General features: G+C 37.1%; 1 protein-coding gene across 3 annotated transcripts in view; it reads left to right on the top strand.

Moving 5' to 3' along the window:
• LOC126109597 (uncharacterized) overlaps positions 1 to 16,315 on the top strand; it is a 115,842-nt gene that overhangs the window by 78,245 nt on the left and 21,282 nt on the right. For all 3 annotated transcript variants that reach the window (XM_049914639.1, XM_049914638.1, XM_049914637.1), the window contains one exon: positions 785 to 973. In XM_049914639.1, coding sequence (XP_049770596.1) covers positions 785 to 973 — 189 coding nt within the window. The remainder of the gene's footprint in view (positions 1 to 784; positions 974 to 16,315) is intronic.

Raw genomic sequence — 16,315 nt, 5'->3', positions numbered from 1 at the left:
TAATCCATCACAACTTCTGAAGGTAAACTTGTAAGAGCAAAATTACAGTTTAATCTTAGTTCAATTAAACACCAATAAAATGAACGTACATTATTTGAAATATATCACTGTTTAATTAAATAATAATAAAATGAACTCCTATTAGACTGCTCTGTTACCATGTACAAGTGTTACTCCACATTATCACCCACTCTAAACATCAAACAGTGCAATTGCATCAGATCCCTGCCAACCACTTATTTGATTACTAATTATCTCGCAGATAACTGCCTCAGCGTGAGATTGTGCTGCTAGTTTGGAATCTGGATCATTGTCTTGGGGTCAGATCATAATTTTTTTCTCACCAAGCTCTCTCTTTTTTTTTTTTAGTGCTGCTGCTCACTTGGCAGTATGACAGCACTACTTATCACCGAAGCATTGGTGATCCCACCAGTATGGGCACACAATTGTAAACCAACAGTGGAATAGTACAAGGCAATGTTTTTCGTCATTGGCGTACTTTGTACATAGGCACACCCACTTGAGGATTAAATATAATTTAAAATCATTTCTACTGATAACTCCTTCTATTCCATTGATGAATTTTTACTTAAAAACTGGTAACCAGTTTTAAAAAAAAAGTGTAATTGCACGGGGATGATTAAAAATAATAATGTCTTCATTAATGTTAACAATACCTGTGTATATGCTGTATATATATCCACATCATTTTGATGAAAGAATCATTCAGATGATGTATGAAACAGACTGACTGACTAAAGCCATGCTTTGCTCTGCTCTGCAGGAGTATTGCCCCGCTGCTGCCCACTTGTGCCGAGACGCTGCAGCAACTCGAGCTGATCTGCTACGAGAATGTGAGCCTCGAGGAGGCTGCAGAAGCATTCACCGCCCTGGGGCAACTCCACAACCTGAGGCAGCTCCTCCTCATTGTCACCGACTGGGATGTCCGACACTTGGTTCCTGCAGTGTTTGAGTGAGTTTCACCAGATTAAGCATCACACTTTCTTTTCAATGTGGCACCTCTCCTTGTCCACACTTGCACAGTGATCATTACAGAAAATCTGTTAGCGTGATCACAGTATACCGTGACGTCGTCGTGTTGTATTGTAAGGTGCCACGTATACCTTTACTAAATGTATACATGTATGTCGTTGTCGTCTCTTCTTTCTCTCGTCGATATCAGAGTGTGAGAAATGTTTATGTTTGTGTTTACCTATTTGTTGTTGACAACACACAATTACACACCCATGGTAGACCTGATTCCAGAATAGTATAAAGATAGTGGGTGTCGATGCAGCGTTACTTAAGTGTGATTTTATTCTTCACTTAATCTTTCAGATTCTAAGAGCCAGCTACTCTTAATCAGGCCCAAAACTCAACTTGTAACGAGAGCACTTACAACGAGTCTGTCACAATATTAATAATACGTAAGGCTCTACACCACTATAAGAAAATATCACTGTTCATGAAATACCAAAATATACGAATAAACTTCTTTATATTTTTCCTTTTATTCAATCAAATGTTTATTTCACACCTACAAATCATTCACACCTCGATGTAAAGTGCAAATGTGTGCATGAAAAATAGTACACTGTTTCTGCTGATAACCACATATATGAGCTTTTGGGTTGCTAGGCTACTTCGATCAACAGGATTTATATTGGATTTTGAAATTGATCTTTCTATCCAAACTTACGTCCTCCACAATGGCCCATCAACAGTGGGATAACCATAAAATATTCTACTCTTTTGCAATAATTAACAATTCGCGTAAATTGTATTCTCGTGAGTTTAAAGCAAACCGTCAGCAGTGCAAAAGAGGCCTTGATACTGCGCCACACTAGCGACGCTTACTAACCTGTCACAAAATTGACCCGCATACATTTTCAATCAATTCCAAGGCCATAATTCGCCCGCATACATCTTCAATTAATTCGAAGGTCATAAAACGGCCCCACGCGATTGTGTGCAATTGAACTTTGTCAAATCAATTATTTCTCAAATCGTAATCACTGATCCTGAGACTGACCATTCATAAACGCACAATTAACACTTCCCTAAGAGTAAAAGAATGATGTCACGTCATGTACATAGTTATTAAAATATTATTCCAAATGACCTCAAACATTTATCGTCATTATATTTTAATGGTAATCAGAAAAAATATGATTTATTATCAGAAAATAAAACATAACAGATCGCAAATCGCACGTAATTAAATGACAGCTTTGCATAGCGTCGGGACTTAATCAGCAAAACTATATAAAGAAATGCCCAAAATCTCAATTTCTCCATACCAACAGACAGGTACAAATACGATATTCAAGACCTCATAGATCAATCCCAACCTGTAATGTTATAATAGGATACAGACTGGTGGTGATGTCTGTGCGTCTGGGATCGACTGACCATTAACATGGTCCTCTCTATTAGTGTTCTAAGACATTGAGGGACATTCCGCACTAGTGTTCCATCCTTCTTTCTGTGTTTATGTCACAAACACTGATATATTGCAATTTCAGACAAGCCAAAAAGCATATTAGAACTGTGAGTAGTCACTAATGATCATACTCGAAATGAAACACATTGGGAAAAATTCCTTTCTGCTCCTGGATACAAAGTTGAGATGGGGTCAACACAGAGAAAAACAAATCAAGAAACTTGGTTCATCATGTTACGCCCGTAGAAGTATCTGTCATGTGTTGACCTTAATACAAGTGTGTTGGCTATTGTGTATGTTTTAACTCTTGCCTTGTGTGGCAGTGAACCTGAAACTAATTAAGTGTTAGGTCAGCAAAAGCAATCCATAATAATATTATGTAAAGTAACCAAAGAAGCCTTATTCAGGTTCTTGAAGTATTTATATTCATTTCTCAATTCACTTACTCCTTAACGGTTTTTCTTGCTTGCGATAAAATTTGATTTCAGCTGACTCGTGATTTTCAGTCACATATTACGAGACATAAAAATTATTTTTGTGTAGACTTTTCCTCCGCCTTCAGGGTTTACAATGGAGTCGTGTTCTTTTGCAGTGTGATATTCAGCAAGCTCTCATCTATCTTAAAGCAATAATTTGGAAATCCTTGTCAATTTGAAAGAAAATTAATAGCACACCTCATTATCTACTCTTGCTACAAATTAACTGAATTCAGACACTGAAAGGGTGTGTTATCTATGTGATAAGTATAAGTGTTCGTTTTGAAGCTGCAAAACAAGTAGCAAAGTACTGTAAACATGTCTGTTGTTACAGAGATCTTCACAGAATAAAATTGGCAATAGCAAAGGTAATTGCAGGAGTACCCCAAAGGAATGTCATAGGGACATTGTTGTTTACAGTATATATGAGATGTGGCTATAAAATAACAGGACTATTGCTTCAAACATTTTATTTCAACAACATACATAAATAGTGATTGCTGCTCGCAATATATCCCCTCCTTTATCCCTATAATGCTCAATGTGAATTTTCTGCTGATGTGAACAGTGCTTGAGGTCTTCCTCTGTGTGCTCCTCACTGACTCTTTTTAGATTAGAGTAGATTAATTATTCATTCCACAGACTCATAAAAGAGGGAATACTCCTGGGTGTGGAACATGTCAGATAAACACATTACAAAAAACTTGAGTTTCATTAATTTTAATGACCCTCAGTCAATAAACAGTAAAATTATGTACATGAATTAAATTTAAAATTCTAATATTTACAGGTTTAATACTTACATCTGCTTTCATTAAATCCATCATTCAGACATTTGCTAGTTTCTTGGCTATTACAACCAAGTGTTGTCAAAAATTAAAGTAAATTATTCATTTCAGTGATCCTCAGTTAAGAACAGATTATGTACAAGATTTAAAATGAAACTTCCACTATTTGCAGACTTAAGACTTACATCTGCTTTCCATACATCCATCATTCACACAGTAGGTAGTTACAACCAAGTATTGTCAAAAATTAAAGTATAATAAATTTTCATTAAAATGGTCTACTGCACTTGTTGAGAAACTCATGGATGGAATAGAAGGAGTTGGCCAACAAAAATTCTTTTAAATTGTGCCTTAATGGTTGCTGGTAACTTATTGAAAATATGCGTTGCTGAATACTGGACTCCTTTCTGGGCAAGAGTAAGTGATTTTAAATCTTTATGTATACTGTTCTTATTCCTAGTATTGATACTGTGTACTAAGCAGTTAGTTGGACAAAGAGATGTGTTATTTACAACAAACTTCATTAAGGAAAAAATATACTGAGAAGCTGTGGGTAATATGCCCAATTCTTTGAATAGGTTTCGACGTGATGTTCTTGGATGTACATTACTCTTATTATGCGCTTCTGTACTCTAAACATTTTTTCTCTGTTTGTGGAGTTACTCCAAAATATGATACCATATGACATAATGGAGTGAAAATAAGGAAAATATGCCAGTTTTTTTATATTTATATCTCCTACGTCTAACATCATTTGCATTGTAAACACAGACTTGTTTAGGTGCTTTAGCAGTTTGTTAGTGTGTTGCTCCCAACTGAATTTATTATCAAGTTTTAATCCCAAGAATTTTACACTCTCAGCTTTTCCTATTTCCATGTCATCATATTTTATACACACACCAGAAGGAAATCTCTTGGAAGTTCTGAACTGCATATAGTGGGTCTTTTCAAAGTTTAATGACAGTGAATTGGCTATGAACCACATATTAATGTCAGTAAAAATTTGATTAGCTGCCCTTTCTAAATTTGTATTTGATTTACTATTTATTGCAATATTTGTGTCATCTGAAAATAAGACAAACTTGGCATCTAATAATGTAACAGATGACAGTTCATTACTATACACAAGAAACAGTAGTGGACCTAGTATGGAACCTCGGGGAACACCACATGTAATTTCTTCCCAGTCAGATGATGTCTGATTTCCTACTGCTGAAGTGTTACGTAATGACACCCTTTTTTCTATTAGTAAGATATGACTGAAACCACTTTGCAGCACTACCAGTGATGCCATAATATTTTAATTTACTTAAAAGAATGCTGTGATTCACACAGTCAAATGCCTTTGACAGGTCACAGAATATGCCAGTTGCCTCTAATTTGTTGTCCAATGAATTAACAACATTTTCGCTGTAAGTTTAAATAGCTTTCTCAATATCAGAACCCTTAAGAAACCCAAACTGTGACTTTGACAGTATGTTATTTTCACTAAGGTGCTTGAGTAGACACTTGAACATTACCTTTCAAAGATTTTTGAAAAAGCTGGCAAAAGTGAGATCTGTCAGTAATTTGACGGCATTTCTTTGTCCCCTGTCTTGTGGAGAGGTATAAGTCAGCATATTTAAGCCAGTTCAGGAATGTTCCTGTGACAAGTGATTGATTACACAAATAACTTAAGATAGGACTAAGCTCACATGAAGAGTCTTTTATTAACTTTGTTGATATGTTATCATAACTACTAGAATGTTTTGATTTCAAGGACTTTATGATGGATTCTATTTCTTTGGGTGAAGTAAGTGTCAATTCCATTTTGCTTGTGTGCACTGGTCTCAGATACTCCATTGCATTATTTACTGAACCTGGCAACCCCATGCTATAAGTAACAGAGACAAAATACTTGTTTAAATGGTTTGCAACACGTGCGTTTGTTACCAGGGCTTCATTTATTTTTAGAACTATTTGTTCCTCCTCATTTGTGGTCCTACCTGTCTCTGACTTAACTATATCCCATATTGTTTTTATTTTATTGCTGGATGTATTTATCTTCTTCTCATAATGCAGGTGTTTAGATTTCTGGATAACCTTCTTCAATATTTTGCAGTAATGTTTGTAATGAGCTATAATGCTAGTATCAAAGGTGTCCCTACGTATCAGTTAGTTTCCTTTTTGTCTCACGTGATATCTTCATCCCTCGTGTGATCCATGGTTTCTTATTAGACTTCTGCTTAATTTGAGTTACCTTCAGGAGAAAACAATTTTCAAATAAGGTGCTAACTTTATTAATGAATGTTTTGTATTTTCCATTTGTGTCTTGGATGCTGTAAACATCCATCCAATTAATTACTTTGAGCAATCTCCTAAATTTCTCAGTTTTTGACTGTTTTCTTGGCCTTCTGTACTCAGTTCTGATAGATGTTTTACACTGACAATTTTCAAAATTTAATGTTAGTTGTTGCATGTCAAGGTCAGATAGCCCATTTACTACTGGTTTTGTAATGTGGCTTAGTTGCCTAGAATTGTCTATAAAAAATTTTATCAATGGCAATCTTAGAACATTTGTATACCTTATTTGGGAAGGTTACAGTAGAAATTAAATTGAATGACAATGTAACAGATTTCAGTAACTGTTCACTGACAGTGTTTTTTGGGACATCTATATTAAAATCACTAGCAACCATTGGTTCTTTGTTCTTTAATTTTAGATTAGATAATAAATCTTCAAGACTGTTTACAAACAGGTTGAAATTTCCTGAAGGTGCTTTGTATATGGCTACTATTATAAAGGACCCATTATGAAATTCTATCTCTGTTGCACATGCTTCTAAGTGCTGCTCTAAGCAAAATTTATTAATGTCAGTATTCTTAAATTTGAAACTGTTTTTAACAAATGTGGCAACTCCTCCTTTCTCCATCTTTTGTCTACAGAAGTAGGAGGCTAACTTAAATTCTGTAAGGTTTAACATATCTATACCAGTGGTCACATGATGTTCAGAGAAGCAGATTATATCAACTGGGTTCGATGACTCTAATTCATCAGTGCACATAAGTAGTTCATTAATTTTACTTCTAAGCCCTCTAATATTTTTATGCACTGAAGATAGTTGGTGTTTCACATTTACCGAGATGAAATTGGGTGGAAATAAAATTTCTGCTGATTGCTGCAAATTTTTAACCAACAGCTGTTTTCGCTGATCCAATGTGCCAGGATTATGCTGTTTGATTTCTTTATCAAACTGAAGGTTTGTTTCAATCTTTACTTCTCTCAGAACTTGACTTCATTCTGTCCTACCTATCCTAAAAAAGGTGCTGCTCCAACAACTATTCCACTCATGGCAGTGCCTCCCCTCTTACATTTCCTGCCCAGCCAGTTTACCCTTCCCTTTCCTGTTGAGGTGTAGGCCATGTCTAGTATAATCCCAGCTACTGAGAGAATCAACAGGAACCAAACCAATATGTGACCCCACACCCGACCCAAGCTACCATTCCAATTCCAAATTAACTCTCCCGGCAGAAGAGTTTAAATGAGGTCGGTCATGGCGTCTCAGAACAGACACAAAGTCAACACTGATATGTCTCGTTGCTGATGCAATCTTTGCCAGGTCACACTCTATATTGTACCCAGGATCTCTGTCAATACTATTGCCTGGCCCACCCAGAATAACCACGGTATCTTCCTTGGTAAAATTTTTTCAGATTGAATCTAAATCCTCTGTCACCTGACCCAGACCAGCACCTGATTTAAAAAAAAAAAAATTGTGGCCTGGTATTCTGATCCTAACTGGTCCTGCAAAAGTTGGCCTACACCTCTGGCATGTGAACCACCTAACAACAAAACTTTCTTTCTCTTTGCTGACTTCCCTACATTCTTATTCAATTTTCTACTGAAAGTTCGTTGTGCCCTCTCTACACCTACTCCTGTCTGAGGCTCATCAGCTTCTAACTGAAGCAACAGGTCAAACTTATTCTTCACATTCACCACAAAGCTGTCTGACAAAGTTCTAGGTCTGTTACTCCTGTTACCTGTTGCCACTTCCCACCTCTCTTTACCCTTCTCCCTCCTTAACCTGTTCAGATCTTCCCTAGCTTGCTCTAACTGTGCCTGAAGGGCAGCAATTTTCCCTCCTGTTCCACTATTTTCCTATCTCTACTGCATATCCTACAGAACCACTGATGAGTCTGATCCACTTCCCCATTTCCCACGCTGCTACAGTCACCCCAATGGAAAAAACTACTGCACCCATCACACCAAACCCGGAGCTAACAATTCTACGGCACGTCAGGCACTTTTCATCTTATTTTAACAAGAAGTAGTCAAATTAAATTACAAGAAAACACATTTACGAAAGATTAGGTCTAGTCTCAATCATATGTAAACACACTTACTTTAGTGACAATAAGTTAGATTACTGAAAAGAAGAAGGAAAACATGTTTACAAAAATTAGGCCTAGTCGCAACTGTCTGTAAACAAAGCTACATACTCGTGCCGCTTTTTAGTTCACTGCTTCAACGGACTGAAATATTGTTTCTTTTAATGCAGATTCGACCTCAGGGAATAGATAAAACTCATGTGGTGCTATGTTAGGTGAATAAGGCGGATAGTCTAACACTGAAATGCTGTACTTCACTAAAAAGCTCTTAACAGACAAATTGTTACGAACTGGTATGTTGTCTTAATGCAGAACCCGTGACTTGTTCGTCCACAGTTTGAGTCCTTTTTTTTTTCTTCTTCTTCCCTCACAGAGTTGAGCAAGAACCTCAGTGTGGCAATGTTGATTAATAATTGTACCTATTGGCACCCAGTGAAGAGAGACACAATTTCACGAATATCAGAAAAACAATCATAATTGCTTTTAATCTCGATTTGCTCTTTCGAGCTTTTCTCACTCTTGTGAAGTTGGGCCCTTCCATTGCATGAATTGGCACATAGTTTCTGGATCATAAGTGAACAATAAAGATTCATTACATATTATAAATCTTTCCCAGAAATTAAGATCATTTTTGGCACTAGTTTCACACCCACCTTTCTTGTGTTAGGCAAAATTTTCCTTCCACATTCTTTGTCAATTCCTACAGTTTCAGCAATCTATCAAATACTCAACTGACAGCCAGATTGAATTGGGTACCTACTTTTTCGATACTTATAACCATTTTCGATGTCGGAGGGCGTCCCCAAGTGTCAGTCACCTTCTTAGCAGTCTCGGAAATGCATGAACCACACATAAACTCACATTCGCTGTACACTTCTTTTAGTAAATGATAGGTTTAAGTAGCAGTTTTTCTACCTTTCATTTGAAACTTTGTGACAGTTTATTGCTCTATTATTTCACTTATCATTCTTTTGGCAAAACAGAATAACAGCTCCTACAGAAATCTGCTACTGTGGGATCACACTGTCGGTGACAGATGACTGGAAACGGCAGCTGACTACTGTAAAATATTCGTGAGTAGCCATCTGGAATGGCCTAAAGTGGAATGGTGGCATAAAACAAATTTTACGATAGACAGGTGTCAGGCTGACATTCGTCGGGAATTGCAAAACACTCGTTAAACCGATCTCGAGTATTGCTCATCAGTCTGGGACCCTTAGAGGTCGGATTAGCAGAAGGAGAAGATCCGACAGAGGGTGGTTCGTTTCATCACGGGATCATTTATTAGGTACGAGAGCATCACGGAGATGTTACCTGTTGAAACTCTGACAGTAGGTAACTGTTTTCTCTGAGGAATTCCAGTGTAAGCGAGTAAATACAAAGCTATCAGTAGAAGAGAAACATATGTTTTTAATGAAATAAAGCTGTGTGGTTCCAGAGACCTTTCCAAGTCTCAGACATATACAATGTACGTATGCCGACTGAAGTGACGAATGAAAAATTGTACAGATTTGAACCCGGTTCTGCTGCTCACCAGACAGATGCACTCTGTGGCACAGCATCTTACACATCTGGCACGTCTCGCCCCTCAGTCCAAATTCCTATTCGTGCCTCAGCCCACCAGGTCTTACCCCTAAACTCAAACAGCACTGCAGAGGCTCTCCAACAACATTGGAATAGCATCTCAGCATTGAACGAAATGGGGATCCTGCCTAAAACTCTGGCATTTGGACTGAGGAGGGAGGCGAGCTAGGGTAGTGCGTGGAGTTGTGCCGGGGTGGTGTGGTGTAGTGCTTAGTACATCTCCCTCCTGAGCAGGGGACCTGGGTTCGGTACAAATTTTCGTATGTCATTTCAGTCTGCATGTATACATCATAGATGTTTGAGACTTGAAAAGATCACTGGAACCGTATAGTTTAATTTGATTAAAAGCAACTATCCTTCTCTTTCTAATGGTGTCTGTTATTGTTTATATGTCTTTATAAATCTCTCTAGTTGGCCTCTTCAACCAAATTCCTTTCCGAAACACAGTTCCATTTATTTTCCTCGGAATTTTTCTTTCCTGCTTTTCAGTCTCTCTGATCTTAGTATGACCACGAATCACTGTAGTTTCTGCAGCATAAAGTGCTTCTGGTAGGATTACTGTGTTGTAATGCCTTAGTTTCGCATTGACAGAAATAGATTTCTTATTATAGTGATTCCAAGTGAGCTTATATGCTTTTTGTAATCTGGAGATTCTATCTTTATTGGCTATTGAGTTCAGTCCTGATGGTTGGATTATCTCTCCCAGATATCTGAAGTGGGCAACTTGTGTCACTTTCCCGTATTGACTAGTAATGGGGAGATTATCTACAGGTTTGTTTTCCATATACTGTGTTTTCTCGTAGGAGATGTAGCCCAGTTTTCTGTGAGATTTCTTGTAGTTTTTCCAATGCAAGTTTGGCTTCCCCTCTATTGTTCATTAGAATGGGAACATCGTCCACGAAAGTCAGACACTTCACCCTAATTCTATACTCTTTTTTAATCCCGAGCTGAATTCCTTTCATTTCCTTTTCCCTGTGGCGGGTTTTTACAGTACAGGAATCACATTTTTCTCAAAAAAGGAGTTTGTTTCCTCACAAGGGCTGGTAACAGTGACAAGTTGCAGGAATCTTTTACGTAAAGAATCCAATAGGACCACAGTTGCTGCGGAGATGTCTACAGTATCAGGTGTCGGCTGTTCACTCACCGTAGATGAAATATGCCTTCTGTAGTTGCAATTGGTCTGAGCTTGTGTTCTGTCTCTGAAGACCTTGATGTCAATGTGACATTAAACCCTAGTTTTCCTTACTTCCTTTTTTATCTCCCAAAGACTGATACCTTCCTTTCAGATGAGCCAAAAAAGGCACAGTAGAACTGTGAGTAGTCATTAACGATCATATTCTAAATGTAAAACACCGTGCAAAATTCCTGAGTGTCCAGCTGGATAACAAGTCAAGATGGAGCGAACATACAGCTAAACTAATCGAGAAGCTTGCAAGGAACCTCTCGAGTGCAAAGTCACAAGTTCAATCTTAAGTAAGGCTCATCAGAAACTGTTGTGTTAACACACACGACAGGAAAAATATTAGCTGCTAATGACTCACGAGACGGAGACGACAGGAAATGTGTGTGCAGAAGGCGTAGATTAGATTAGATTATTAGATTAGATTTACTTTCATTCCAATTGATCCGTAGTGAGGAGGTCCTCCAGGATGTGGAACATGTCAGAAAAACAACAATACATGACAAATATTTACAACTAAAACAAATAAGCTAATGTACCATTCCACAGGTCCCAAGTGGAATGATCGTCATATTTTAATGAACACTAAGAGTCATTTTACAAATACTAATGCACTGAATTTAAAATAAAAAAGTTTTTTATTTATTTATAAGGTAATAAACATGTAATACAACTACTGAAATACTTATTTACAATGAACACATTACTGCACTGAAATGGTGCAGAAGTTAGATTATACTTACACACAACCACACACACACACACACACACACACACACACACACACAAATTTTCAGTGAACACATTACTGCACTGAAATTGTGCAGAAGTTATGTTGTACTTATATACAAATCAGTTGGTTTTACTAAGAAATTCATCTATGGAGTAGAAGGAGTTGGCCACCAATAAATCCTTTAGGCTTCTCTTAAACTGAATTTCATTGGTTATTAAGCTTTTTATGGCTGCTGGCAAGTTATTGAAAATGTGTGTTCCTGAATAATGCACACCTTTTTGTACAAGACTAAGTGACTTTAAATCCTTGTGAAGATTATTCTTATTTCTAGTATTGATTCCATGAATTGAGCTGTTGGTTTGAAAAAGTGATATATTTTTAATGACAAATTTCATTAAGGAATAAATATATTGGGAAGCTGTAGTTAGTATCCCTAGTTCCCTAAACAGGCTTCTGCAGGATGTTCTTGAGTTCACACCACATATAATTCTTACTGCACGTTTTTGTGCCCGGAAAACTTTAGCTTGGCTTGATGAATTACCCCAAAAAATAATCCCATATGACATTATGGAATAAAAGTAAGCATAGTATGCCAGCTTTTTCATTTTTATATCCCCTATGTCTGACAAAATTCGCATTGCAAACAGAGATTTGTTAAGACGCTTCAGCAGTTCTGTGGTGTGCTCCTCCCAGTTGAATTTATTATCAAGCTGTAATCCCAAGAATTTAACACTGTCCACTTCTTCTATCTTCTTGTCATCATATGTTAGACATATACTCTTGGGACACCCCTTACAAGTTCTGAACTGCATGTAGTGTGTTTTTTCAAAGTTTAGTGACAAAGAATTGGCTAGGAACCAGTGATTAATGTCCACAAATATTTTATTGGCTGATCTTTCTAAGACTACACTTGATTTGCTATTTATTGCAATGTTTGTATCATCGGCAAACAAAACAAACTTGGCATCTGGTAATGTTACTGATGAAAGGTCATTGATATACACAAGGAAAAGTAAGGGCCCCAAAATGGAACCTTGTGGGACCCCACATGTAATTAACTCCCAGTTGGATGATGCCTGATAGCTTGATACATGTCTCTTTCCTAATAACACCCTTTGTTTCCTGCCAGAGATATAAGATTTGAACCATTTTGCAGCATTTCCTGTTACACTATAATATTCTAGTTTACTTAAAAGGATATTGTGATTTACACAGTCAAATGCCTTTGACAGATCACAAAATATACCAGTTGCCTGCAATTTTTTGTCTAATGAATTAAGTACATTTTCACTGTAAGTGTAGATAGCCTTCTCAATATCAGAACCTTTTAGAAATCCAAACTGTGACTTTGACAGTATGTTATTTGAGATAAGATGGTTATAAAGACGACTGTACATTACTTTTTCGAAAATTTTTGAGAATGCTGGCAACAGTGAAATTGGACGGAAATTTGATGCTATTTCTTTATCTCCCTTCTTAAACAGTGGCTTAACTTCAGCATATTTCAGCCATTCAGGAAATATTCCACTGATAAACGACTGGTTACACAGATAGCTTAATATGTTACTTAGCTCAGAATCACATTCTTTAATTAACTTTGTTGATATTTCATCATACCCACTAGATGTTTTTGATTTTAAAGATTTTATGATGGACATTATTTCTGTTGGGGTAGTGAGGGTCAAATTCATATTATGGAAGTTACTTGAAATGTCTGGTCTAAGGTAATCCATAGCAGCATCTACCGAACCTGACAACCCCATCTTTTCAGTAACAGTTATAAAATGTTTGTTAAAAAGTTCTGCAACACTATACACATCTGTCACCAATGCATCATTTACTCTTAATGCTATTGGTTCCTCTTCATGTCTGGTTCTACCGGTCTCCTCCTTCACTATATCCCATATTGTCTTTATTTTGTTATCTGATATGACTATCTTTTCCTTGTAATATATTTGCTTTGACATCCGTATTACAGTCTTTAATATTTTGCAGTATTTCTTATAATGTGCTATAGCATCAACATTGGAAATGTTTCGGATTGTTAGATACAGTTTTCTTTTGGTTTTACAAGATACCCCTATTCCTCGAGTAATCCATGGCTTCTTTGTAGACTTTGCTCTAACCTTGGTAAGTTTTGGGGGAAAGCAGTGTTCGAATAAGGTAAGCACTTTATTAGCAAAAATGTTATATTTTTCATTCATGCCATGAGCACTGTAAACATCAGTCCAGTGAATGTCTCTGAGGAGTGTCCTAAAATAATCAATTTTTGGCTTACTGATTACCCTTTTGAGCTCAGATTTAACAGATTTTATATCCTGTTCAGTATTAACATTTAACAGAAGGAACTGCATGTCATGGTCTGAGAGGCCATTGACTATTGGTTTTGTAATATAATTTTGTTCATTTGACTTTTCTATAAAGATATTATCAATGGCTGTTTGTGAGCAAGTGGCTATCCTAGTGGGGAACTTTACTGTGGGAATTAAGTTGAATGATAGTGTTACTAACTCAAATAAGTTCTTATTGGGAGAGTCTTTAAGGAAATCTACATTGAAATCACCAGCAACCACTATTTCTTTGTTTTTGGTTGTTAAATGGGCCAGTACAGCTTCAAGGTGGTTTACAAACAGATTAAAGTTACCTGCAGGTGCTCGATATATACTTAATATTATGAAAGATTTTTTGTGAAAATCTAATTCTGTTGCACATGCTTCCATATGCTGTTCTAGGCAAAATTTATGAATGTCTATGTTCTTAAATTTATGACAGTTCCTGATGAATGTGGCAACTCCTCCTTTCTCCATTTCTGATCTACAAAAGTGAGATGCTAACCTAAACCCTGTAACACTTAAAAGTTCTATACCAGTGGTCACATGATGTTCGGAGAGGCAGATTATGTCAGCTGGGTTTGAAGACTCTAATTCATCTATGCAGATGAATATCTGGGAGTATGCGTGCGGAACGATTTGAAGTGGAATGATCATATAAAATTAATTGTTGGTAAGGCGGGTACCAGGTTGAGATTCATTGGGAGAGTCCTTAGAAAATGTAGTCCATCAACAAAGGAGGTGGCTTACAAAACACTCGTTCGACCTATACTTGAGTATTGCTCATCAGTGTGGGATCCGTACCAGATCGGGTTGACGGAGGAGATAGAGAAGATCCAAAGAAGAGCAGCGCGTTTCGTCACAGGGTTATTTGGTAACCGTGATAGCGTTACGGAGATGTTTAACAAACTCAAGTGGCAGACTCTGCAAGAGAGGCGCTCTGCATCGCGGTGTAGCTTGCTCGCCAGGTTTCGAGAGGGTGCGTTTCTGGATGAGGTATCGAATATATTGCTTCCCCCTACTTATACCTCCCGAGGAGATCACGAATGTAAAATTAGAGAGATTAGAGCGCGCACAGAGGCTTTCAGACAGTCGTTCTTCCCGCGAACCATACGCGACTGGAACAGGAAAGGGAGATAATGACAGTGGCACGTAAAGTGCCCTCCGCCACACACCGTTGGGTGGCTTGCGGAGTATAAATGTAGATGTAGATGTAGATGTAGATGTAGTTAATTCATTAATTTTATTTCTCAGTCCTCGAATATTTTGATGCAATAAAGATAGCTGACATTTCACATTGACTGAGTTAAAATTGGGTGGAGTTAAAATATCTGTTGACAGTTGAAAATTCTTAACCAATGGCTGTTTATGTTGATGTAATAAGCTGGAATTATGTTTTTTGATTTCTTTCTCAAACTGAAGGTTTGTCTCAGTTCTAACCTCTCTTAAAATTTGTTTTCTTTCTGTCCTCCCTACCCTAAAAAAGGGTCTTTTCTGAATCCTATAACCACTGGTATTTTACCACTCGTGACAGTGCCTCCCCCCTTTAACTTTCCTGCTATTTCCCCAGCCAATTTAGAGGTCAATTAGAGGTCAGCCTTCTATGGGACGTTGTTGACATTTGAGAAATGTTCAAAACAAACCATTAACTTGCACCGTGAACACCTGAATGAAAAATGGTGTGCCACAGTGATCACAAAAGTTCACACTGTCAAGATTAAAGGTGAACTCCATGGGAGCCACAAACTATGCAGAAGATTCAGCATATAGAATCATATTGGTGAAACAGGCAGGGACTGGTGGCATGTGATGGCACAATCAGATTTTGGCACAAACATCTACAAAATCTCAGACAGAAGAATTATTTGATGATGATATGTTAGAGGTAAACCAAGTGATAGAATGTAAGAGGACGACATGTATGAAGTGTCCTGGAGAAAAAAACAAAAAAAAAAAAAAGGAAAATGATGCATAAGTGCACCAAATGTGGTCAGCCAATTTGTCTGGAATGTAGTAGGAAGATGTGCGTTGAGTGTGCAAAAATGCTGCAAATTAATATTTTCAGTTCATTTGATTATTACTTTTGTTTACTGTTTTAATTTATTCTTATGACTCTGATAACTGATATCAAGGCTTGTACTAAATGACGACACATACTCATTATGTTGCATGTTCATTTTGAATAACGTAATCAATGAAATCTTTAGAAGTGCTTAACAGTATTTTACCTGCTTGTAACACGAAATAGTTGACTATTCGCTTAATTTTTGCCAGTTAATGTGAAGTTACACTACAAAAAAATATTAAGAGGTCTGCATGACCGCACGTATCTAGTTATCCACAATTAAGAGGTATTTCAGGTTAAGGGTTACGGATCTTGGAATTTTTACATTCGCTTCCCAGTACATGTACT

The sequence above is a fragment of the Schistocerca cancellata genome, chromosome 12, assembly GCF_023864275.1.
Source record: "Schistocerca cancellata isolate TAMUIC-IGC-003103 chromosome 12, iqSchCanc2.1, whole genome shotgun sequence".
Lineage (NCBI taxonomy): Eukaryota > Metazoa > Arthropoda > Insecta > Orthoptera > Acrididae > Schistocerca > Schistocerca cancellata.
This window is presented reverse-complemented; position numbering and strand designations above follow the sequence as displayed.